The sequence below is a fragment of the Lichenostomus cassidix genome, chromosome Z (genome assembly GCF_008360975.1).
Source record: "Lichenostomus cassidix isolate B80296 chromosome Z, HeHo_3.0, whole genome shotgun sequence".
Classification (NCBI taxonomy): domain Eukaryota; kingdom Metazoa; phylum Chordata; class Aves; order Passeriformes; family Meliphagidae; genus Lichenostomus; species Lichenostomus cassidix.
Window position 1 is genome coordinate 9,180,522 of NC_139511.1, and position 26,179 is coordinate 9,206,700.

At 37.9% G+C, this 26,179-nt stretch overlaps 1 protein-coding gene across 4 annotated transcripts in view; it reads left to right on the forward strand.

The window, feature by feature from the left end:
* The window catches only part of EFNA5 (ephrin A5), a 213,402-nt gene that overhangs the window by 166,458 nt on the left and 20,765 nt on the right, over positions 1-26,179 (forward strand). For all 4 annotated transcript variants that reach the window (XM_085042622.1, XM_085042619.1, XM_085042620.1 and 1 more), the window contains one exon: positions 6,510-6,802. In XM_085042622.1, the coding sequence (XP_084898748.1) occupies positions 6,510-6,802 (293 nt within the window). The remainder of the gene's footprint in view (positions 1-6,509; positions 6,803-26,179) is intronic.

Sequence of the window (26,179 nt, forward strand, 5' to 3'; positions counted from 1 at the left end):
AAATGTGATAGGCGCTTGCAGCCGGTTGTGAAACAGTAATTTGGAGTCTGATGAACTCTTTCAAGTGCAGGAGCCTGATTCTGCTCAGCTGTGTAATTATGATGGAAGGGAGCCAGACAAACGCAGAGACCTGGGCACAACCTTTTGGGAGGCTTGTTCCAGCAGAGTGGGTGGGAGAGTAAAAGGAAGGTTACAAATAATAAGTTTCTCTGCCTGATTGATAATGAACTGGTAATAAGTGGCCTTATTATAGTAATAAGTTTCCCATGGAAGCCTGATGATTGCGGAGAAGCTTTAGCTGAGTGTGTGTGACCACATCTTATTTTGATCAGCTGTAGCACAGCAAAGCTCTGTAATTATCATAATCTAACAATTAGCCTGGCATCCTTTCCCAGTGTTTAATTACTCCAATAAATGCTAATTGAATAGAGGACTTAATGACAAGAGAATAAGTTTCTTTCTGCATTGTGCATTGAGCTTGCAGTCTTTTCTAGGCATAATTTTGAATACTGTTTTTTTGAGCAACAGCCTTCATTTTGCACCCTACATAGTGTTTTTTCATGGTGTCTTGAACTTGTTTTAACTTGTGAAACTGTAACCTGAGGACTGAAAGGTCATGGACCGCTTCTTTATATTAGAGGGGTTTTTTTGTTTGCTTGCTCAGGGTAGCAATATCCTGCTAGAGATCTAAAATGGCACTGGCTTGCTACTGTTAGCAAACACACTTCTCTTAGCATCTGGAAAATGTTGAATTTTCTTTTGGTTTGAATAGAGCTAAAATTAAAATAGCTCTTTGATTGCTTCATTGTTTGTGTGTTAGAATCATTGTTGATGTCAGCAGAGCTATGGGAACAGAGTTTATGAAATGTTGTGACAAAAGCCAATAAAAAGAGCAGAAAAGCATTAAAGAGGTTATTTTTCCATGGCACAGAAATAGCATCTTTAAAATTATCTGCAGTAAAATGGTACACGTAGTCCCACAACCCCTCAGATAATTAACAATCACAAGATTTCCCCCATCACACTTAACAGCTTTAAGTTGGTTGAAATGAGGGGGCTTGAAGTGTGTTAAAGAATAACAAGGCACAAATTATGCTGCTATGTTCCAGTCACAGCATGTGAGGAGAGCTCGGAATGGTCCTAGTGCACTACACTTGCTACCTAAACAGACACAAAAGCTATGGGCAAGCTCAGTGCTGTGGAATGGTAAATAACTACATCATCACATCGTAAGAGCAACTAAAATGTTGTCCTTTTAAATGACGTTAAGAGTTTCCAAAAAATGTTTGGATTTTGTATATTGTTGTGTGTGCAAATAACTACCCATACTCATCTCTCTGTTAATAATAATTTAAGCAAATAGTTGCATAACCAGTTGATGCAAAATTTTTACCCATCTATATCTGTGTTTTTCCAGTTCAAGCTTTCCCTGTGCCTAGACCATTATTAAGAGGTGTTTCTGTTGTCTAATAATGTTTAACCTGCTGGAGATTCAGCCTTTGGATACTTACGAGATGTTCTCACCTGGACTGCTTTTTTCATGGTATTTGTAGGAACGGATTTCTCTCTGAAACCTCACTGTCTTCATTGAATTTAATGAGAAAGTGGCTTAGTCTCCAGGAAAGTAAAAAAGGAGGAGTTGAGTGATCAGCAATCGCAGGGCATGCATGTGCTGCTCACAGAAGCCTTTTTTCCTTAAGAAACAGAACAAGTAATGTTTTGCTGTGCTGTTTTGAAGAGCTGTGGGTAACTGCGGTTTTTATTTACCCCAAGAATAAATCAGTTCAGTGAATTTTGTTGATGTTGTTTTACATTTCAGATTATTATTCGAGAAAAAGGCAACTGGGGCAAGGCATTTGGCAATGGCAGTGTCCTCTGCACAGTGGTGTAAACAGGCTGTGCAGGCTCCAGGCACCAGAATAGGGAACATTTGCATCTGATCGCTTCTGATACCTGACTGAACACCTGAATTTCATAATTCATTGTTAGAGCAGTTATTTGAAGTCTTTTCTGGTTCACAGTGAAGCCTTGCTGCATTCATTTGACAGAGCAGATTCCAAATAAAGAAAGGTTGACATAGTAAAAGGGAAATTTTCCAGTACACTTATCTTGAAGTAGAGCATCTGGTATGTCAATTTTACAGGAAGGGCAACAGAATATAACTAATAGGATTTGTGGGGGAAGCAACAAGCAGAAGCTGTTGAATATTTTTATCTATCTAAATGGGCAATTAGTGTTATTTGTTGTTCTTAAACTGGATTTTTGTAGTGTTTATTCCAAGAAAAAAAGGAAGAAAGAGACAAACCAAACAAATTTGTTATTGCATTTTAAATATCTGTTGAAATAAATTGTCACTTTTTTCAGTGACCAGCAAAGTTGTTAAGTTCAAGATGAGGCACCTAGGCTTAAGAATTTAAGATTATGAAGAGGAGCATGCACACAGGCCATGTGTTTTCACTTTTGTTAACAGATAAGCAGAATACGCAAGGCACCAGTTATTCAAAAAATGTTTTGCTAGTCTTGTTTTTCTGTGGTTAAAATAACCATGAAGTTCTCATTCTGCATCCTGAATACCTGGATATTTGATCAGTGGCACTTTAGCACAGAAATATTCCTCTGACAGACTTTGCTGGAAGCAGTGTTCAAGTTTTGCGTGGCAAGCTGATGTTTGTTGGTTATGGAAATATTTGGGTTTAGAAGCTACTTAACTATCTGTCTTTGTCTTCAAAATGGCTTTTATAACGCTACTGCCTAATAGCTTTGTAGTATGCAACTTCCCAAGACACTGTTTGAATGCCACCTGACAAAACCCAAAGGTTGATTATGTTTGAGGAATAGCTCTGTTTTGCTGTATGTAAGTTAGGGTGCGTGGAGACAAATTACATTATCTGCAAAAAGGTCCTGTCAGATTTTTGGAGAAGCCTTTTTGGTTGGTTTCTACCACTACACAATGTTCTGTTATGCAAAGTCTAGGTAGAACTGGTTTCTTCCTTGCAGTGGGATTTGTGTAGAGATCCTGTTAACCACATGGTTCCAGAGGGCGCAGGAGTCTGGATGAGGACCTGCCAGAAGAGGAGGAAGATCTAACTGGGAAAAGAGAAAGTATAGCAGTAGCATTACTAGCAAGTTTTCTGTTTGGAATGGAACTGGAAAAAGAGACAGGAGATCTACTTTTCCTGTCATGTCTGAAAATATGTCTGTTCATGGACTCCACCTTCCCTTTAGATGTTTCACTCTTCAACATACGTAGACAGCTAAATGTTTTTCAGTGCTTTAATTTGAAATGGAACTTTTGTTTCACTCTAATACCTGACATTATGCTACTAAGTAAGAGGTTTTCAGTCAGTAAATGTTAAGTGTTTTCCTCTGAAATGTGGTTTAAAGTTCTTGGAAGTGTGTTTGTGAAGTGTTTCCTTTAATAGCTTTGAGGACTCTCAGCTGATTAATTTTTTTGTGAGTTACTCATGGCCATCCCTTCCTTTTCTATTCAGATTAGAAGACATTATCTTTCCTTTTTGAGGAGGTAAATACAAGATGCTTGTAGCTGGAGAAACAGAAATGGTCTCAGTTTACTTCAACAGAAAAGTTGGAGACGTAGCCTCTTTTGGAAACATAAAATTAGTTCTACATCTCTTTAGCATACCTGCTGAGTTTTTGATTACTGACTTCTTTATTGCAAGACAGGTATTGCAAGACAGGAAATAAATACCTGCTCTCTGATTCATAGCTGGTTAATAACTTGAAGTACAGAGACTTCACTTAGAGCTGCGTGATAAAATACCTTGGTATATATTTTCCCTGGAGGAGGTGCACTCCTGTGCCAACAATATGGGCTAAAAGCCAGTTTAGATCACTTAAAATATGCACAGTCTCCTTCCGTTTTTGGACACGTAAATGTAAACACTTCCTGGCTACGGTGGATGACTGAGGAATGCAGCTCTTGAGAGAACAGGGGAATGGGAAAGAAAAGGCACTGGGATGAAAACACCTTAGCTGTGTGCTTCATTCTCAGACCTGCTTTTTAGGTAGCACTTAATAGCTGGTGTGTGCTGGAACAAATGAAGACACTCAATTGCTTGAAAAAAGGAATAAGCAATCTACTAAAATACCAGTGATCAAAGAGGATTGTTACACTGTGGTTTTATTTAACAAGAAAACAGAAGGGAACTTTGCTGAAAGGGACTCAGTTGAGTTTTGATTTTTTTTTTTGCACCATGTCACTGGTGCAGATTACAAGTTTGATTTCATTGCTAAATTGGAATTAAGATGTGATCACACATTTTGTTGTCTATCTCTTTGTACTTACCATCTCATTTTCATGGGCTGTGCAGTTGGGTTTTTCCCTTCAAATTCAGCTGTTTACAGTACAGACAATGTCTGGGAAGTGTCTCTCCAGACTCTCCTTTTGGTTAAAGGAGAGGATTAGCTGCTTCTGAAAGTGTGATCCATCTCATTACAATGTACAGAGGTTGGATGAATTGGACTTAAGAAGTTCCTATTGCTCTCAACTGACTTTTAAGATGGAGTGGAAAAGCAGTTCACATAAGATTATTTGTGTTGCAAAAGTCTAATGTTACAGAGGGTCAGTCTGATCTTGAATGTATTACATAAGTATAATTCTGGAAGCATATAGTTTGTGTCACAGAACTGTAATTGGGCATTATGGTGAAGGCACGGCCTGATAAAAGGGGTAACCTTGAGAATCCCTTGAGAAAACTGAATTGTTTATCACCTACATGGTTAAAATAAAAAAGTGTCTGCACACAAACAGACATATATAAGTATATATCAATTTTTACTTACTAAAACTACAATTGAAATTAATAAATAGAGATATCATTGCCTGAATGTGGCTTTTCTATTTGTATCTTACACTCTTTTTCATTACCTGTAAGAAATGGCATAGTGTTAACTGATTCAGAGAACAGGCACCAATTTGAAAACAATACATTTTTGCAAATGTGTTAAGACGGTATCTGTTCAGGCGACAGATTTTGAAAGCACTGGAGTACAAAAACACTATTATCCATATACTAACTAACAATTTTGATAAATGTAACTTCTCCTGGAAGACCAGTGGTTCAGAAAGGATTTTCCATGTTACAGACTGGAACTGTGAGGCTGTGCACTGGCTGAAATTATACAGATATATCATGCTTTGATGTGTATTCAGTTTTTCCCCTTTAAAAAGCTATTTTATTGAAGTTAAATTATTGTAGGGATATGAAAAGGTGTAGTTTGCTCTGAATTTATCCTTGGAGGGCCAGCAGATCATTGCTTTTTCTCTGAAATTAGATAGAAGGATCCAGATGGCAGATTTCAAGCCCATCAGGTGTTTAAAATATGCCCCTCAGCTAAAAAGAAGTATTATAGTTAAATCTGTCATGGCCTTTTTATTGCTCTGTGGTACACTTGACAACTGCAGCCGTGAAAGAGAGAAGCTACAAGCAACCCAGTCAGCCTGAAGTGGAGTAGGTCAGTGGTTGGTTTCTTTAGCTGTCCCAGGGAGTTTAATGAATGCATAGACCTGGTTTATAGAATCGTTAAATCCATCATGGTATAAACTCCCATGAAGGCAGTGAATTTGTCCCCGTAGTTTCTTCCAGACGCCATGGCAGGCATTTGAAAAGTAATGTAAGTGAAACATGCAGGGGAGAAACACGGAAACCCTCCCCACCCCCAACAAACAAGAATGCCACATCTCTAAGGAGTCGTCAGTAATAATAACAGCAATAATAAAATGCATCTGGGCTAGTGCCTTGCGCTGTATTTCTCAGCTGGCACTCATTCAGATCTGTCACATTAGGCTGAGTGCTGATAATTTGTATCCCAGAATCCTTTTATCTGAACAGAGCAACGTCTCCAATGTGTACTTTTGGCAAAGGAGAAGCACTGCTTTTCAAATCTCTTTAAAAAGCAATACAGACTTTCCTTTGCATCTTGACAAACTGCTGCTACTTACGAAGAAAGAGTAACCTGTTTGTATTCTTGTAGTAACTAGAACTATTTGCAGTCAAATCAGCTTTCAGCACGGGGTGATTAGTGCCTGATTCGGAGAAAAGGATGTGTTTGGGTTATCTATTTGCATGCATATGCAGATGTTTATGTAGACGCTGATTTGGGAAGGCTGATACAGTTTTGGCCTTTTTTCTGCTTCTTGCTTCTTTCTTCAATTGAAAAAAACTAGCCAAATAAGACAGACACTTTCTTTGTTTATTATTTGATAAACCATTGGGAAAGATAGCTGTAACTTGGTGGGTGATAGGAACAGACTCATTTTGTAACAGAATAGAGTGAAACCTTTATCCAAAATGTTATATGATCATACTCCTGCATAATCAGTCTCTGATAGCTCTGGTGAATTTTAATGGTCATTTTTGAGAGGGAATGTGCGTGGCTGGAGTGAAATGAAGTGCCATTAGTGATGCCTTTTTTATGAGAATATCACCCTGCAACAAGGTCATCCTGAGATAACTGTGCTTACGTTTGAACTTTTCCTGTGATTTCAGATTCCAGCGAGGTGACTACCACATTGATGTCTGCATCAATGACTACCTGGATGTGTTCTGCCCTCACTATGAAGACTCAGTGCCAGAAGATAAGACCGAACGCTATGTTCTGTACATGGTGAACTTTGATGGCTACAGCTCCTGTGATCACACTTCCAAAGGGTTCAAGAGGTGGGAGTGTAATCGGCCGCATTCCCCAAATGGACCATTGAAGTTCTCGGAAAAGTTCCAACTCTTCACACCCTTCTCTCTGGGATTTGAGTTCAGGCCAGGCCGGGAGTATTTCTACATCTGTGAGTATAGCTTTACCATTTGTTGCACAGCAGGTATAAGAAACCTAGCTAATTTTTCACCTGTACTCTGTAAAAATACAGAAGGGCAAACGGTATATAATGCAGATGTCTTAAAAGGAATGAAGGCTTAAACTATCCCCAGATACATTAGCTAGGAATCTAGCTAGTGAAAATGAGATTAAATCATAGCTTCTTTTCTCACATGAAATAGCATTTCAGCTTGTTCACTGAACCACTGCTGACTTTTAAAGCAAAATGCACCATTACATTTATTTCAGCTCTCTGAGGTAGAGAGTTGGGACAAGAAGGGTAGGATGGAAATTGTCCCCAAATATGAAGAAAAAGAATAAATCCTCTGCATGTGAAATACCTGGATTTTCTTACTTGCTTAGAGGAAATATTCTTGTCTCTGTAGTATTTATGACCCAAGGAAAGTGATGTCTGTGTAATTAAGTGGTATTATGCTGCTGATGTCAGTAGTCCAGTGGTATTTAAAGCTGTAATTTCTTAGGTAAACAAATAATCCTAGTATCTAGACAAGTGGTTTCTTTTTCCTACCTTCCTTTCCCACCCTGACTTTTTCATGGGTGAGCTCTTTCTGTCAGCATGGGGATGGGAATGCTTTGGGAGCAGGAGGCAAGCAGGGGAAGAGACCTTCACCAGGGCTGCTCCAGGCACCCAGAGGAGATGCAGGAGATAGCATGTGGGTCTAAGGAAGTGAAAACACAAGGAGGTTAAAATCCAGTGGGTTAGGTAAACTGATTCCCTGACTCCACTGTGCAGTTTATACCATTTCAACTGCCTCATGTGTTTAATACTCCCAACAAAGATCTTATTGCATCAACTTGTCTTATGCCTGTAGCTTTTGCTTCTAACTAGTTTTGACTGCTCCGACTTTTTTTTTTCTGTTTCTAGTGTTAGGTTACGGAGTTGAAAGCTTTAGACAGACTGTAGATCCCAATAAATATTGCTTTCATATGTGTAGCTGGCCTTTCTACTGTGAAACGGTCATTCCGACTCATTTCACTAGAGAAACTGAGTATGTATGATCCCGTTTTCAGCCTCATTTCTCCAACACTGAGATTTTTGTTTTCCATTCTATAATCTATGGGGAAATAACAGTCCTAGTGGATGGTTTCGCATTAATTTCTTTTCTTTCATCAAGTAAAAACCTCTAGTGGCTGGAGCTTTGTCATCAGAAAAAATGTGCCTTATTCTTGTGCTTAAGCACGAAAATAAAAAATACACTAAAAATAATATTTTAAATAATGTTATTTAAAATTGGGGTTTGATATGAGAAATAGTATAAAGATATCAGAATTAAGCAGATAATGTTCAAGGATAAACAAATCTTTATTGTGTAGGCCCAGTCCTACTTGATCCTACTTGTGTCACTTCAGCGAGAATTCTGTGTCATTCAAAATTCTGGTGTCAGGCTCCCTTGAACAATGGAAATTTTTGGTGGATTTTTTTTGTTTTGTTGGTTTTTTAAATTCAGTTCCAGAGCATCATCAGTCAAATAAGCAGGAATAGTTAAGCTGAGGAATGCAGTCTATCATCACAAGGTTGCAATAAAATGTAGCACAGGAATGGCATAAGTCGCTGCAAGCCTGAAAAAAAAAAAAATGTTTTTCTACATTTTTCAGAAAAGAAAAAAGGAAAAATATTTAATAAAGTTGAAAACCAAACATGAAAGTGAAAGAAAGAAATATGAGAAATCTCATCTGGGGCTGTCTAGCTAATAGCTTCATTGTTAGAACATGCAAAATCCATTGAACTCTCAAGCTAGACATTACTATTTAAATGCACTCAGGTTGCTTATGCCTGTTTTTTCTCATTTGTGCTCAAATTCAATATGTCACTAAAAATCATGTAACTTTCATTTGAAAATCTGTAATATTCATTTAACTGACTCATTTAACTGCCAAGGGCTCCCTTCAAAACAATTGTTCCAAAGGACTTTAAAATTTGAAGGGCTTTATGATATTCAACTGTGTTCATATGGAATTAATTTTTTTAATGAAAGATAAAATGAAAGCAAAAAGATAGCACAGAGATGTAAAGTATTAGTTTAGGTAAGCTTAGCTGGAATTAAATTTTTAGTCATGTTTTGGTGACACTTCTTTTCTGTAGTTTTATTTTTTTTTCTTCATCCTTTGCTCTGCTGAGAATGTGAACAAGGTTGACATTGCAGAAATTTCAGGGAAGCATTGTACAATAAGTTAACAACAGGCAGACCTTCTCAGGGCACAGTTGTCCATCCTGGAATGTTTTTGTCTTAGTCTGTGCTGAAGAAACAAGATGGTGAAATGTTATTCCTTGTTTCCTCATCAAAATTGTATGCAGGTGCTAGTTCAGGGTGTGGAGGCCACTTTTGCTACCTTTCTGTATCTGCATGTTAAAGAAATTACTGCTTTGCTGTGAAAGGTTTCTTTTGCTCAGCAGATCTGAAACCCTTGTCCTCTCTGCAGGAGAGAAGGAAGGCTGGCTATATACCATCAGTCTGGCGTGTTCTATTTAAGGGTTACAAAATACGTTGCATATTTTTGACCTCTGCAAAGACAGAAATATGAAGTGGCTGGTTAGCTTAATTACTGTCTGGTGCTTTGTCAAAAATCTTCGCAGTTTACCTTTTAAGGATGTGGCTTTCCTCTATTGCTTCGATTATTTTCAGAAAATGAAATAATTAGTGAAAAATCACTGTCTCTTTGTCTGAACTGTTAATTTCAAAAATGCCACTCTTCTTTGTTTTGCCATTGTCTTCATATGTTGCTCAGATGAGCTTGGATCTCCCTTCTTTGCATGTTCATTCTATGACAAGGCAAGGAAAAAAATCTTACTTGTCTGATATGAAATTTACATTGAGTAAGTGAATTCAACATTACAGTCATGCAATCAAAAACTACTGATTGAGTTTGCTTTTGAAAGAGGAAAAGGTTATTAAATATTTACAGAGAAATTAATTTTTATTTAGTTAGGGTGTGCACAGTGTGGGGCTGGGGAAAGTAAACAACAGAGCATGACCTGAAGTCTTAATTTTTACTTAGTTCTTATCAGGTGCTCATCTCAGGTTAGTGTATGCTAGCCTGAAAACAAACAAAATAGTATTAATACTGAAACAGAAGCAAATGAAATACAGAGAAAGCAGAAACAAATAATGTCACGACATTATTAATTTTAATCAGTGATTTTAATGTCCTTTGGAAGGGAACATAAGTTTCAGTATTCAAGTTAAGGTGAGGTACTGTGCAAGGTGAGATGAACTCAAAAGCAAGGAAGAGAAGAAAAATCCTAAAATATATAATGTTACATAATTATATATTTTAAAATGAGCATATAATTTTCATTGTCTTACCTTAATTGCAGATGATTTATTTTTACTAATGTGCTAAGTAAAAATATCAGTGACAATTTGGCAAGTATAGATTAGGGCTGTTGAAGTGAAAAAAATGGAAGATGTGGCTAGAAGCAGGCTGATACAGATTACTGCAGAATCCTGACATCAGTCTTCAAACCAAGCTGTTCTGTTGATTTAAGGTGAAGCACATTGTTCTCTTCTCGAAAGCAATAGGATAGTGCCAAAAGTTTTACTAATATTAAGGAGTAGCACATGATTTTCTCTGAGTCGTCAGTCCAGCTGTTTCAGAGAAAAACGCAGTGATTTATCCTTACCTATGGATAAAATGACTGTGGGATTTTTATTGTCCTCCAGGATTTTGCATGTGTTGTTTATTTTGATATTTGAGCACTGTGAATGTTATCATTTATATATCCTTATGCCCTTTTCCTAGAAAGACAAAACAGTTTTGCTGTTACTCACAGCTTTCTTGCTGCTGTACTGTTCTCCACAAGATTCTGAAGATTTTTGCTAGCAGTTATCAGGCTTTACTTCTTAAATATCTAAACATAACTTGTGGGTTTTTTTCCCTGCTTTTTTTCCCTCTTCTTGAGAAAAGAGCCCTTTTCATCTTTTAAAAATCTTGTTGTTTTACCTGTGATTTATTTGTGTAACCTTTTTTTTTGCTGCTGTTTCTTTCTAGTTTTATCTCTTGCATGTGCCTTTCTTGTTTTATTTCAAAATGCTTGTGCTGTTTGTTTGTGTCATGTTTAATGCTACCACCATTTATTTGCATGAAGCTTCTGATTGTCAGTTGAGAAAGCTTCGGTGAAATTGTATTGCTTGTGACCACATCAACATAGTGTGCTGTTATGATTTGAATTTAATTATGGTTATAAATAATATTTTAAATAGTGAATATGTTTATGACTAAATTCAGAAGCAGTTTGTAAAATTGTACTTTCAGTTGTACGTAGGCTTCTTGATAACACGTATGCCTTTTTCTCATAGAATATATTCTCAAGAAAGCTGATGTTAGCTGTTTCCTTGATTTTTTTGGTGTTTGTTCCCCATCATCCTTGTTTCTCTGAACTATTTCCTTCTTTCTGTGAGATTTCTGATTCTGAGGGTTTTTATTCAAATGACATTCCACCTTGATGGTCTTAGCTGCTGCTTCAATAGGCAAACCTGTGATTTGCATTATTTCTAATATAAAATTGTCTCTCTTCTGTTAGTGGGTTCCATCTTTGTGTCTGGAAGTTGTCCTCACCATGTTCCAAAGTCTGTGGAACTGTTTGACTCCTGATGTAATTTTTCTCTATCAGCTGCCAGGTAGTTGGACCATGTCTCTGCACACCTCTGGAGGCTTCTCTGATTGTAAGCATCGTAAGGAAAAAACAGTAGTAGAAAAAGTGTTTTATTATCTCCACCTCTTACTTCTGCATATTAATTAAGTAGTTAGCTTACTGTGTTAGTAAGGTCTCTAGCTGAGGTCTTACTGAGCTCATAGCAGTCCCTGATGACAGTTAAGCTAAATTTACTCTCTTCCACATTCTGCCATGTTTTGTGATTGGTTAAGGGTTAAGTGTTTGTTTGTGCTTTTTTTCTTTAGTCTCTGCTACAATTCTCTATCAATTTCTCTATCCTGTGGAATTCCATGTTTCGTGATCAGGTTGATTTTTGGGAGGGTTACTATCTTTGTATCTCAAAGCTGTAAGTATATTTCAAATTGTTGTCGTCGACTTGCCCTATGCCTTTTCACTACTCTCCTCCTGAAATATCTGTGGTAGGACCTGTACTGAAATGTTTTCTCCAGGTGTGTTAGCCACTGAATTTTGGGGGATGGGGCAGGACATAAAACTACTACAGCTTGCTGCTGGTGTTGGTTCTGGATTTTTGATTTTTAGTGAAGAATTATTGGCAGAATTTAGAAAACTTAGAGGGAGGAACTGTTCATATCCCTGTATAAATCGGCAGTTGGCATAGGAAGTGCAGTGTTCACTTTTCATGGAAATTAACACGGACCTGACAATATGACTAAGACCCTGGAAGCTTCCAGACTGCCAGCTTGGCTATTATTCTTTTAGGATTGGGCTCAGTATAGCAAAAATTAAGAAAGGTGACTTTGCAGAGGCAAGGTTGAATAGCTTGTAATACCATATGGGAGAAAAGTACTGAGAAATCTTACCACTGTAATTAACAGTTACTTTAGCAGGTATTTTTCATGCTCTCAAAGAAGAATGATCTTAAACAGCAGCATAGAGCTCATTGTTCTTGCTTGAGCACCAGCTTAATATTAGCAGCTATCAATGTTTTGCATGAACAGGCACGACTCGTTGTAAGATGGTTATTTGATTTAGGGATCTCCACGTTTGCTAGAGGTTTAGTTTGTTATAGTGGGAGCAGTAACATAAGGACTGTGAACTTCAATTTTGTCTTATCAGAAAAGGTAAATGTGAGCCCCCCCAAAAAAAAACCCAAAAACGTACACTTCTCTCTTTTTATCATGCTGCTATAAACCTGGAAATCTTGCTTTATCAGAACCAGTTGGTGTCATCAGCACAGCAGTTTATGGTGCTGACTGTAAGTCTGCTGTTAGGAGGTGCTGTCTGAGGGCATAGGTACACTGTTTCTTGGATTTTGAGCCTGACTTACCTGAGGAAATTTCTACTGGAAAAGGAGATAATGTAAAGAAAACAGTGCGACTATTCATGTGCATCCTGAAGAGTATGAGAATCAGTCAAAGGTTGCTGTAGACAGTTTGGCTGATGGTTTAGTTAGGTTACTTAGAATACTTACTTTTTTTAGAGGAAGTCAGTCAGTGTTTTTGTTACCATATACCAGCTGGTGTAGTGTTGCCTTTTTTAGCCTAAAAATTAAACTTCAGATAATTTTAGTATAGGAGGTGTAATATTAAAGTGGATCTTTATTGGATCTTCAGGGGGAGTTATGGAAGAAAATTTTCGAAAGTTCTCCCCCAGAGGGGTGAATACAGTTTTATAGGTTTTATGAAATTAGCATAGTTGATAAAAAGTACTAATTAGGAGGACAGGCAGTGATGCAATTTCCTCCAGGTCAAGTTTCTTCTTTGGAGCCCTTCACCCTTGGTACTAGTTGTACTTCTTTATGAAAATATGTTTCAAAGACTTTGGTTCCTAGGAAAGACTAAGAGGGAAGATTATTACCCCCCAGGGCTTAAAGCTCTGGAATGTATTTGGTCTTTCTAGCTGGAGAAAAGAGTAGGGAAAAGTACTAGGAAGATTAAAAAGATATATTAAAAAAAAAAAAAACCAAAACCAAAATTGCTCTGACATCAGTAGCACTGTAATATTTAACTGGTATTACTCTAGAAATCACTTTTATTTTTTGAAATAATCCAGCACTTAGAATATATGTGAAAAAGCAGTCATCTTTTTCACTAAGGAGTTGTATGAAAAAAATCCTTCTGAACACCTCTTTAGGTGTTTTTGTCCTCTCAAACCAATGACTTACATGCTGTAAAAGGCCTGGTTTGGATGTTTTTCCATCTTGAATCTGTAAATACTGAGACTCAAAATCAGAGATTTGACTCAGGACAAAGTTTAGCTTTAGTGAGTTGTGTGATCTTTAGAGGAATGAGTAGAGCAGATTGATTGTAAGTGTTGTCCTATCATACTTGGCTTATGCTGGGGACAATGAAGTCACTTTATTTACTCGTGAGGCTAAACTTCTATTAAAAATTGTTTCTAATTGACAAAATGGTTGACTTAAGCAGCATATATTTTACTTTGAACGAGAAGATGAGATTTTTCTTTCAGCAAGTGAAAAAAGGCAGCCTTTCTTCAATTCAACAGGTGTTAGTTAAGTACTGCTGGTGCTTACATTTCGTCGTTGTTTTATGAAAACACAAAGATCACTTTTGGAACTCTCTCTTTGGATATCCTGGTTTGCCAAAATCTGAAAAATGAAGGTTAACTAAAGAATATTATTATTATTATTAAAGGATGGTGAAAGAAACACAAACATTTTTAGCACGTTAATTGTACTTCTCTTTTGGATAAACATTGTTTATTGCCAGGTTCCCCATTAACCTTTCAATTTAGACCTGATCAACATAAACACTGTTGATGCTTTGACAGCAGTGGGATCGGACATGCCACTCTGCTACGAATCCTGCTTTGATAGCTGGTTTACTACAATCACTTGAGATGTTCTGAATGAAATCAAAGCAATTGAAAGGGTTTGACAAATGTGTACTTTAAAAAATATTTTTTGTGATAACTTTCGACAGACAAGGAAGGTGACCTTTAAAGGGGATTCATGTTTAGCCTAGCATGTAGATTAAAGGACTTGTTTCTTTTGGAAAGCATCAGAAAGATTAAGTGCTGGTCCTGCTTAAAAGAAACCAGAAATAATCACCAGTGTCTAATAGATTTTGACGTTGGTTGTGTTCTTAGAATCCTCAAAGGGAGCGTTAAAAGCTGTTGAATAATTTGGGACCCAGGAGAAATCCATGTAAGAAAATGAAGAGAGAACCCATGGAAGCACTGGTCTTTATTGCCTGAGTTTTTCAAAGGGAATGAATGTCTTTTAGAAAGCAAGTTTAAAGAACAAGGTTTGGATTCACAGGCTTCAAAAATTGAAGTGCCATTAAGATCCTGGTAGCAACATAAAAATAAAATGGGAGGTTATACTCCCCTTGCATCTCTGAATGTGATCTATAGCATATTTTATAAGGTTTTCACCCCTCTGTGAAGATCAGCGACATGTGTTGCTTTCTACTGAAGTACTGATTTTTGACATTAGAAGAGTGAAAGAGTGACCACAGAAGGAATGAATGACAGGGTTTTCTCTTCTCTTTTTTTCTTTCTCATCTATGCTGCTTGACAAAGGCCAGTTCATTTTGTAGAAAAATAAAGCATGCATTGAATGTTGTTATCTGATCATCAAATCACAAGCTTTAAAAAGATAGATTGGTTAGACCTTGGATAAAAGACCTTTAGGGAACATTAGGAACTTGATGAATCCATATGTGAGGCACCTGCCTTAAGACAAATGGTGACTTAATGTTCCCTACTGGTAACTGTACATTTTTACATTTGTGATTCTTGTAAAAATCCCATTGCAATTTTCTTAAAAGTGAGTGTTTAAATTTCAGTGTTCTGCTGGAAGTACGATTGAATGTATTGCTCACAGCTCTTTAAATCCTGATGGACCATTCATCATTCCTTGCTTTAAATCAGTTTTGATGTTCAACAGCTATAACTTAACATCTCAGAGGTGGTTGCACTTAGTTGGTGGGTGAGACTCATTTCAATGGTACTTCACAGGAATGTTAAGAGATTAATGAACTGAAGCACATGGATTCTGTGGATGAAAGGATTCACAGAAGTGGAGAGTAATATTAATAATTATCTGAAGACTTATGACTCTGTAACAGTGTTCTAATTTGATTTCTGAGCAAACTGAAACCTGTTTAATGAGCTGTTGTATTGGAAGTATGCATTTTGTAACATGGAGCAGATGCCAACAGAAATGAAAATAGCATAGCCGTGACATTTGGAATAACAATGTTGTACTTCATTGCTTCCATGTCATCAGCATGTTAAGCTTCCCTGTTCCTCAGTCTAAATCACCAAGGCAGCACTTTCTTGGGTGATACTGTATGTGTCATGACACAAACTTGATTACATATGCATGCCTACAACCACTAGACCAAAACCAAACTCCTTCAATGAAAAAATGCTTCGACATGCTGAGCAATTGACTGATGATCTTGTTTCATAAGTTAATATTTAGCATTCAACTCTGAATTCTTTTATATACTTGAATTTAAAAGATGCAAATTTGTTTCTTATCTACCTAACCCTCTGATATTAGAGGAGGCTGTGAAATAGGAAAATGTTACAGAATTCTCAATAACTTTCTAATTTCTAAGTATTCAGACAAGGTGGCCAGGACCGTGGGCTCAAAACAACACATGCAGTTAATATATCTATCTCCAAGATTCTTGGCAAGTCAGCATAAATCATGTGGAGTAAGATTTTTTTTTCACAAAAGTATTCAGAAGTACATAGAAATGCTTTATTCTGAAAAATTACAGAAAAGTCTTTTCAGCCTTTCAAATGTATTCACTTTCCCTCAGAAAAGCAGTAGGCCATCCACAGTATTGGCCAAATGAGATTTTTACTGCCTCTAAAATCTCCCTGGCTTTGTTTTTACATCATGGATATTTAATATTTAAAGTATCAATTGGTATAGCCAGCTAGATACAGCACTGCTTTAGGGAATTAAGAAAGGCTTGAAGGTGTATCAAAATCTCACTCATACCATACCTCTATGCACAAATGTAACCAGGCTCCTTATGATGGAAATGGGGAATAACACGCGGTTGCTGATCTTCTGGGGGTGAAATGATCTTCATTATTTGAAGGATAATCAGAATGGAGGTGTATTAATCAATTTGAAGAGCCCTGACAACTCAGTTATAGTGATGTTCAAAATGTGTTCAGGCAAAAATAAACCAGAGCATCTTAACTCACATGCGTTATGTCTTAAGAGTTGTAGGTGAGGATATTTTGAAGATATGATCTTGGATTTCTTTTTAAATGTGTTTTTTGACACATCTGCTTTTGGTAATACTGGGTCATCTTCCTTTATCTCAATTCCTGTAACTGCATGTGGACTACTTCTCTCTAAACCGTTGAGGTTTTGCAGAAGATGTTCAGGTTTGAGGCACTGAAGACTGCACTGTTATCCTACAGCACAGACCCCCATGTTGAGGCTGGAGGCAGGATCTGTAACAGTAGCTGCAGCAGGACCTTCTGTCTGCCTTAAATGTAGTGCCTTTTTCAGGATCTTCAGGACTGTAAAAGAATGCAGCCTGTCCTCTTAAAGAGGGCTTAGTAATAATACCTCTATTGCTTCTGGCTAGTGATGCACAGATAAGTAATGAATTTGTTTTTTCCATGGGCGTGAAGTTATGCGTGCAGTTCTCGCTGATTCTTCACAGAGCTGAGTTATGCATACAGTTCTCGCTGATTCTTCATGGAGCTGGGATCTGAATTCCTTAGGTCCTATCTGCAAACAATATCACAAAATATAGGGTAGAGGAGTTGCATAATCAGAAGTCCATAGGCACATTAGCAAGGTGCAAAATGTTTGTCTTTCTCAAACAGAGATGCAGAAGCAAAGCATATGTTTTTTCAGAAATAAAAGTATAGTCCAGTAAGGATGATGATGATGACAGTGTTGTGTAGTTCATATATGAGCGATTGATATGGGTAGGTTTCTGTTCAGCAATCTTTTTTATCAAATTTTCTTGTATTTCACAAGACTTTTAAAGTTGTTTTATTTGTAGTTCAGTATAAGCAAATTATAATGCTACTGGAGTTTCAAATTAATGACTGTCTAAGAATACATTTTAAATACATTTATAACAAGACAAAGATATTAATTGTTGAAGCAGTTGTCTGAAGCATTAAAGTATGTATATTATTCATTTTTCACCAGTGGCAGTGTGAAACCTCTCCTACCTGGTTCTCACTTGAATGATGCTTCTGAGGAAGGAAGCATCTCCTTGACAGCTCTTTGGTGGTGTGCTGCAAAGTACCCACGTTCTAGCTCCCACGCTTTGTTGCAGTGTTGAGGTTCAAAATTAAATTGGGAGGAGTTTAGCAGTCTCTCATTTCAGCACTGAAAGGTACTGACTAGATAGCAAAAACAGCAGCCCCCTCTCAGTTTGTTTTAACTGACTTCCATGTCTGTACAAAATGTGCCACTTCCAGATTATAATAGGGGAGGGTTGGGTACGTTTCACTGCTGGTGCTTTCCCCCCATCCCGAGCGGAACAATCAGCCAATGTGGTTAGAAGTTATTGCCAGAGATAGAGTTCCTCATCTGTAGCACCTGCACCCGTGGTAGCTGTTCTTAGAAACACACACCAGTGCAACAGCATTTTTTTGTTAGCAATCCCTCTTGAAATACTCAGTGGCAGCTCAAGCAAAACTGTGTGAATTAGTCACTGTCACATTTAGGCATTAAAAGAGGAATTAGTAATTTATATTAATCACAAATGTTTCTCCAGGTTTTGTTTACAAACAGCTTGGCTGCCGGAATGATTTTTGGAAGACATTTTTTTTTCTTCCAACTGCCACAGAGAACAAAACAGTTATTGTGGGCATTTAGATAAAGATTAACGGTTTCGGCAATTCATTTGAAGAAAATTGTTTTTTACTATGCATTCCACTTCAGCGTGGACTGTCACTTACAGCGTGATTTGTCACCTCCTTGATAAAATTGTACAGTGGAGACACAACATGGTGTAATTCATTTTAAGAACAGAAACAGGCCAATCAACAAAGCGGAATGAGGTTAAAAAACAAACCAGACCCACATTTCTGAATTGCTTGGCCAGTCCAGATTTCCAGTGCAAGAAGTGAGATGTCTGTTTGCCTCCTGTTTTAGCACATTTTGGTTCATTTTGTCTCCATGCTTTCTTTTTTCTTTGCCCATATTACGCCTTTCTTTTCCTTAAGATGGCTTCATGAGTCCTAGCAGATCTCCAGGAAAAAGCAGTATGGGTGACCTCTCCATATTCTGCAACTAGTTCTGTGGAACACTGTAGGAGCAGTCCATGAACTTGGTACAGGGTGCAAAGAAATTATTACAATGATAAGAAAGAGGTAAAAATTAATATTGTGGAGTTTAACAGCAAGGCAGAGCAGACAGCCATCTTGACCTTCAGACTTTCACCTGTTTTGGACAGACAAAATCAATTTTCTAGCATACTACTTTTTAAGCTTATCATGTTCCAAGGTACTAAAAGAGAAACATGTTACATTTTATTATTGTGGGTACTGCCTTTTTTGCTTCCACTTTTGTAATTTAGGATGGTATAAAATTAAGAAAATCAAAACATAAGTGAAAAATCTTAGGTTTTGCTACAAAGGAGACAAACAAGGGTTGAAGGAGCAAAAAATTCATTACAGAGAGATTATAAAATTAATTGGTTGGTGGCTCTTACAGCTCCCATTGGATGTTTAAGGATCTTGTGAAAAGAAAGCACAGTCTCAAACATAACACTTCTTCCTATTTCTTTCTTTCGTGTAGAGACTCCTCTGAAGCATCATTAGGTTCCAATTATTTTCGGTGAAATATTTCACAAGAAAAGGGAATGATAAAATCTATAGAGGTAGTGTTATTCCTCTGAGAAACTTCCTATGGCTAATAGTCAAATAGAAAAGGGAAGGCTTCTGTTCGGCATTGAACATAAAGAGATTTCTGCAGAGGTGATTCTGATCCATTGAGATTTTTGAAGTCTTTTGTCATGGCATTAATGTGCCCTCTCTTTCCCCAGAATCAATATGGGGTAGCTGATGAATACAGTAGGTCTGAGAACTTGATTATCAGATTATCATCCTGGTTTTATATAAGTTTAGGATTTATTACTAGATTTTTTCCCTAAGCATGAGTGTTGTATTAGAGATGCTGTTCTTCCAAAAAGACAAAATATTTGTAACAATGTTTTCTCCACAACTGAGTGACCTTTTTTCCTATATTTACCATGTATTTAGCATGTGTATGTGTAATGATATAAATGCATGTCTACATATATATACTTAGAAAATACCAATATGAAACAGTCTTGTATTACAGAACCACGGAATCACAGAAAGGGCAAGGTTGGAAGGAACCCCAGTGGTTCATCTGGTCCATCCTGCCTCCTCAGCAGGGTCATCCCAGAGCACATGGCACAGGATGGAGTCCAGTTGGTTCCTGAGTATCTCCAGTGAAGGAGACGCCACATTTTCTCTGGGAAATACTGGTTAGATCTCTGACAAAAAATAATCTTTATGTGTTAAAAGTTTTAGCTGTTGTGATTATAAAAATGCTAATTTTCACAGATGTTTTAACAAAAGCAAGATACTTGTAATATTAAATCCAGTGAAGATTATTATAGATTATCATTATCCTCTATGGTCTGATCTGACTAGCTATTGTTTCTTGTCCTTGATGTGGCATAACCATGTATTATCACTACACATTTTCACAAAGCAAAAATGAGATTAAAGATAAATTTAGCCCTAGTTTAGGTAGGAGACTGTGACACTTCTTGGGGTAGAGCTGTGTCCGTCTTCTCTTTAACTTTACTTCCTCTCTGTGCTTAGCTCCCTTTCCCTTCTTGGTAACAAATGCAGTAATGAATGTGGACGTGCATTAGAGAGAGACATTCCCGCTGAAATCTGCGCTGTTGAAGAAAATGGCAGAAGGAGCCATTGTCTGCAGAATGTGCTCCAGCTTCCTTAAGGAAATATGTCAACTTCTTGGAAAGTTTGCCACCTGAATCCTTGGGATGCAAAATATAAAATGTCCATTTTCCCTCTAGTTTTCACAGCTACCTGTCATACCATGCTATTGTTGCTTTCTTAATTGAGAGACGAAGCGAATGTTCCAGTAGCTTTGCAGTTACCTGCAGTGGTCAGTACCTGCTGTGGTTTGAGGGTCCCAGACCCTTGAGCCAGTCCCTGCACAGAAATACCAGTTGAAATTCTTACCAGAGACAATGGCATTGCTTCTAACCAAAATATGGATTAATTTGGAAAGATGTACACAAAGAGTTAGCTTGGGGAAAGCCCTTATAAAGGACTACCTAGGGAGAGTAGGCCTTAATATGCTAATCTAGCTGAGAAGAGATATTTCTGCCTAGGAGTTTTTAATTTTGGTGAACTATAGAATATTTTGGGTGAAATATAATCTTAATCCAAAAATTAATCTTCTGGGAAACCTGCTGCTTCATTTAAATTATGGGAAGAAAAGAAGGGTAAATTTTTTGAACTGTATTGACTAAGAGAATGAGAAACATTGTGCTTTAGGAATGTAAATTGAAGTTATGCTCTTAGCACTTGTGTGGATACAGCTGGCTTTTCACAAAGATGTATGCCTTTCCACCGAGTGCTTGTGGACAGCATATGGTATTGTGTGTACTAATATACACATGTAAATTTGCACTCCACTCTTGTAAGTGTGAGGTGAAATTGTCAGCAACATTCACATTCTTAAAAAAAACAACAAAAAAACCCAAGAAAAAAACAGCAATGAAAGACACAAAAATAAAACTGCAACAGAAAATCCCATGAAATTGCCTTAGCTCTTAAGCAAATCTATTTTAGGCTGAATAAAGCAGACTCTGAAATGTCTGCTTTTTTTCTGTGAGAGGAGCGGGGGGGAAAGACTAAAAAGTGGTGATTTCTTTTTGTGGCCTTTCATGAAGAAACAGTTTTTTAATTTTTAGACATCAATGCCCACTGATAGTTTTACTTCAGATTTGCAAAAAAAAAGAGAGTTTGTGTGCGTATATCAGATGCAAAAAAAAAAAAAAAAAAATCATTTACTTTAACTGGACTTCCTAAAAAAAAAAATTCTAACAACTGTGAATACAGATTATTTGATCTTCTTGGTCTTTTTTACTTGAACCTCAGGAAATGACATTGGTTTTGGTACATCTATATTTAAGTGGACTCTGTCTAGGCTTTAGGACATTGATCTGAGTGTACCCGAATGCACAATTAAAAGAGACCAGCCAGAAAATAAACCAAAGCAAAACAAAGAAAAAAATCCCAAATCAACAAAATCTATGACCTAACCCAGGGTAAATGCCGTTTCTGTAATTTTTTTGGTATAAATTGCACATATATGTCCTCAACTCTATTCTTCCTTGATTCCAATCCAAAGTAAGTAAAATAAATAGATTTCATTACAGCCCATATATCAGAAGTGTTTAGCATTGCCAATTTGAGTCATAATTTTCGAAGTACTTAGCTGTCACTTAGGTATCTAAATAGTTGGCCTGATTTCTAAAACGCTTTGCACATGAAGCACAGAGTTCTTCTGAAAATGCCACCTTTGTTGTGAATTGTAAACATCTTGAAAGCTTGTCAGTAATTTCTTTTGCATTGTGTATTTGTATTTTTACCCCTTTTTTGTGTTGTTTTTGTGTTTTAAGCACAAATACTATATTATCATCAACTTGAGCCCCATTTCTGCTCTGCCATAATCAAGGACTAAGATTGTATTGGATTGTTAGCTGTTCCTTCATTTTAACACAAAGTGCATCTCTTAGCTTAGAAACTCCTAAAAGAGTCATTGTAGTGTTGATGTGGATGGAAACTGACTTGAAAGTAAAATCTTTCTTTTAAGAAGAAAAAGGTCTTAAAATAGACTTTTAAACATCTGTCTCTCAAGAGTAAGAGTCTCTAGACAGGTAATACTTTAATCAGATGGAAACATTTAGATGGAGGGATCAGTAACAGAGGGGGCTGGAACACTGCCCTGTGTTGGCCTTTTGCTCAAGGGCGATCTCTGCAGAGGTGGTGGTAGCAGGGCTGATACTGTCTTCTGGTATGGAGGTACCCCACTGCTTTAACAACAGGATTTCCTGTAGCTCTTCTCTTGTAAATTGTTCAGCAGAACTCTGAATCAGACATTAAGGTGTTGGCTTTTTTTTTTTTTTTTTTTTGTGAGCCTGTAGATGGGTATTTTTTTTATCGGCATGCATCTTAAATACCAAAATTTTAAAGAAGAGTAATTTGAAAATCCCACTTTTTTTGTGAGCGGCTGATGACTATGATCTGTGGCACAGCCATATTAAAACTCCTTCTCCCAAAAGGAAGCACACACCATTTCCATAATTGGGCCTGATAGAAACTTGTCTTTACAAGTGCCATCACCTTTCTTTGGATGGCTCACATGTCATGGCTGAGGCTTGGGCTGAAAAGCAGAGCTAATGAAGGAGTTTTCCAGCCCTTGGTGCATCTGTCGCACTTGCTCTCCCTGCTGTGCTGTGTAGCACACTGGCCGCTTGTTGGCAACTTCATATTTCACGCTGCAGGAAATTGAAATGACTGAACAGACAGGAGAAGAGTTTTATTTGCAGTAGGCTGTGTATCCCTGGACTCTGATTTGGCATAAAACATCTGCTTCGAGATCTGCTTCAAGGCCAGTTCCTTTCCGCCAACAGAGGTTATGACTTCAGGCAAGCTGTGCCTTTGCTGGCGGTGGGGAGATTTGCCTGAAGACTTGATTTAGTCAGAATCAAAGCATCCTGCCACAGAAATCCTTATTTCAATTATGCTGTAAAAGCAACCAAATGGTAAATGTATTAGCATATTAAACTGTAAGTAAATGAGGTCTCTGACATTCATTTGTATGGGTTTTTATGAGAAGTTGATGTAAACAATATCTAAGTGTACGTGTGGCTAAGAATAAGTATTTGTTATTGTTCTGACAGTAAGAGAAGTGACAGATCCGCTACATGTACTTGCTTAATGAGCAGAGTCAGTAAGTAAATCTACCTGTTTCAGCAACTGTTTGTGCATATTTTCAGTTTGCAAAGGTAATTGTTGTAATATTATGTTGTATAAAAGTATTGGGAAATGGTCCTATATTATGCAATATTTTGAGATAAATTGATGCATTAAATCTTTTCTTGTATTCATGGGGACCTAATTTCAGGTGGGTTTATCTCCTACCAAAAAGGTCAATTTCAGAAAGACTGATGCAGATTTCTTTGCAGAAGTGTCATCTTGATCCACAGTTATGTATCTACAAAAAGAATCCGTGTTATTTCTTGCAATAAAATAGATAGATTCAGCCTTTATTAGAGTGAGTAGCTTATTACGTTCTATGTACTTCACTGCCATTGATGCACAATCTTTGCAACATATGGCTGGCTTTTCTCCTCAGAAAAAATCCTTTTTGTAGCTTTAAAAAAATAGTAATTGAATATTTGCATATCTCCAAGGAGCCATGCGGGTTAAACACTGCATTCATCTTCTACTGTTCTTAGGCTGCTTTTGGTTTAGGAGTAAGAGCTATTGCTTTTATGAAGCGCCTTTTTCTATAAAGTCAAAACCTCACAGCAGTGCACAGAAAGCCAATGCTATAAAGGAGCTAAGTAGAGTCTTTAATAGAGAGAGCTAGGTTGTAAGTGTTTTTGTTCCTATGGAGCAGATAGATTTGGTTCCATCTGTTCCATATTCATAACAAAGGGGCTTACTTGCAGGAGGACTGACTTCCTGGGACTAGCATGGTAATGATCTTTTCACCACAGATTGAAAGGAACTGAAAATGGTCACTTCAGCTCAGCAGAAAGCAGCTAGCATTCATAGCGCTTCAGACCTGCTATTTTTGTCTAGCTTTGTTTCAAGGGCTCTGATGTCCAGGTGGAGACCAGGGCAAGCAGCATTCCTAGGGGCTCAGTGTTGGGACTGGGGCTGTTTAACATCTTTGTCAGTGACATGGAGAGTGGGATCAGAGCACCCTTAGCAAGTTTGCAGGTGGCACCTGCAGTTGATGGGCTCGAGAGAAGGGATACTATCCAGAGGGACCTTCACAGGCCTAAAGAGGGCCTGTGCCTACCTCATGCAGTTCAACAAGGCTAACTGCAAGGTCCTGCACCTGGGTCAGAACAATTCCAAGCACAAATACAAGCATGGATTTGAGAGCATCCCTGAGGAGAAGGACTGGGTAGCGTTCGTTGATGGGAAGTTCAACATGACCCAGCAATGTATGCTTGAGGCCCAGAAAGCTTATTGTTTCTGGGGTTCACCACAAGAAGCATGGCGAGCAGGTTTAGGAAAGTGATTCTACTCCTCTTCTCCATGCTGGTAAGATCCCATATGGGGTACTGTGTCCAGTTCTGGGGCCTGCCACATGAGAAGGATATGTTGGAGTAATTCCAGAAGAGGCCATGAAGATGCTCAAGGGTCTGGAGCACCTCACCTGTGAGAGAACTGGGGTTGTTTAGCCTGGAGAAGGCTCAAGGGAGTCCTTACAGCAGTCAACTGGTACCTAGAGAGGGCCTGCAGCATAGGGGAGAGGAACTTTTTGCCAGGGCATGTAGTGATAAAACAAGGGGGAACTGTTTTAAATTAAAGAGAGTGATTAGATTTTAGAAGCAAACTCTTTACTCAGAGAGAGTGGTGAGGCACTGGAGAAAGTTGGCCAGAGAAGTTGTTGATACCGCATTGCTGGAGGTGATCAAGGCCAGTTTGGTTGGGGCTTAGAGCAGCCTGGTCTAGTGAAAGATATCCCTGCCCATGGAGGGGTGGTGGTGGGAGTGGAACCAGATGATCTTTAAAGGTCCGTTCCAACCTAAAATATTCTATGATTTTATGAAGACGCATGTTTTTTCTGAGTAAAAGAAAACAAAAACATAAGCCCTCCTCCCTTCCATGTTCACTGTCCCCCCCTACACCAAGTCGGTTTTATATCTGAGAAGTTCAGGATGTTTTCTCAAATAAACATGTTACAAATACAGTCAATTTTTCTTAACTTGACTGTGGTATTAAAGGCAGAAGTGAAAAATTATTTATTGCCAGTCTAGGTTCTGCCTCTTAAACTTTTCTCACGATCTGTTCTTTCTCAGCAAGAATGTTCTGTGAACAAGAAATCTGAATTCCACAAAATGCGTGTGAAAGTTCCTTGCTGGGTTTCATAATTAGGATGCTTCAGTGCCAGCTTTGATTACACACCTCGTGAACTTTCAGGAAAAAAAAAATCCACCTTGATCCAAGAAAAAAGTATTCTTGTCTCTGCAGGACATCTCACAAGGGCAGAAGAGAAAAATGCAGGAGTGTCCCACAAGCACTTTTACTTGGCTAAAGAATAAGTTATTCAGTGACCCCTAAAAGGTGAACTGGAAGTTTATAGAGTTCTTAAAAATTATCTAGGAATACAGAATAAGAAGAATCCTTCTGTGCCATTCATTCTGGGTATGCAGTCTCTGGAAGAGGCCTTGAGGATTACCATTGTCCTGGCTGGATGTCATGCTGGGTGTGTGCTGACTCTGCACCTCTCTGTGCTCCAGGACGCCCTGTGCCTGAGGCAGCTGTGAGAGTGGGATGGGTAAGCAGCAGGCATGCCTGCCTGCTTTAGCTGGTACTGTGCCATCTGTATAGGTATCCTCAGGGATGTGTCTGGCCTTCAAGCCAACAATTCTGTGTTGTATAATTCATAGATGTATATGAAAGCATAAGCAATTCTTGCTGTTGAATTCTCCA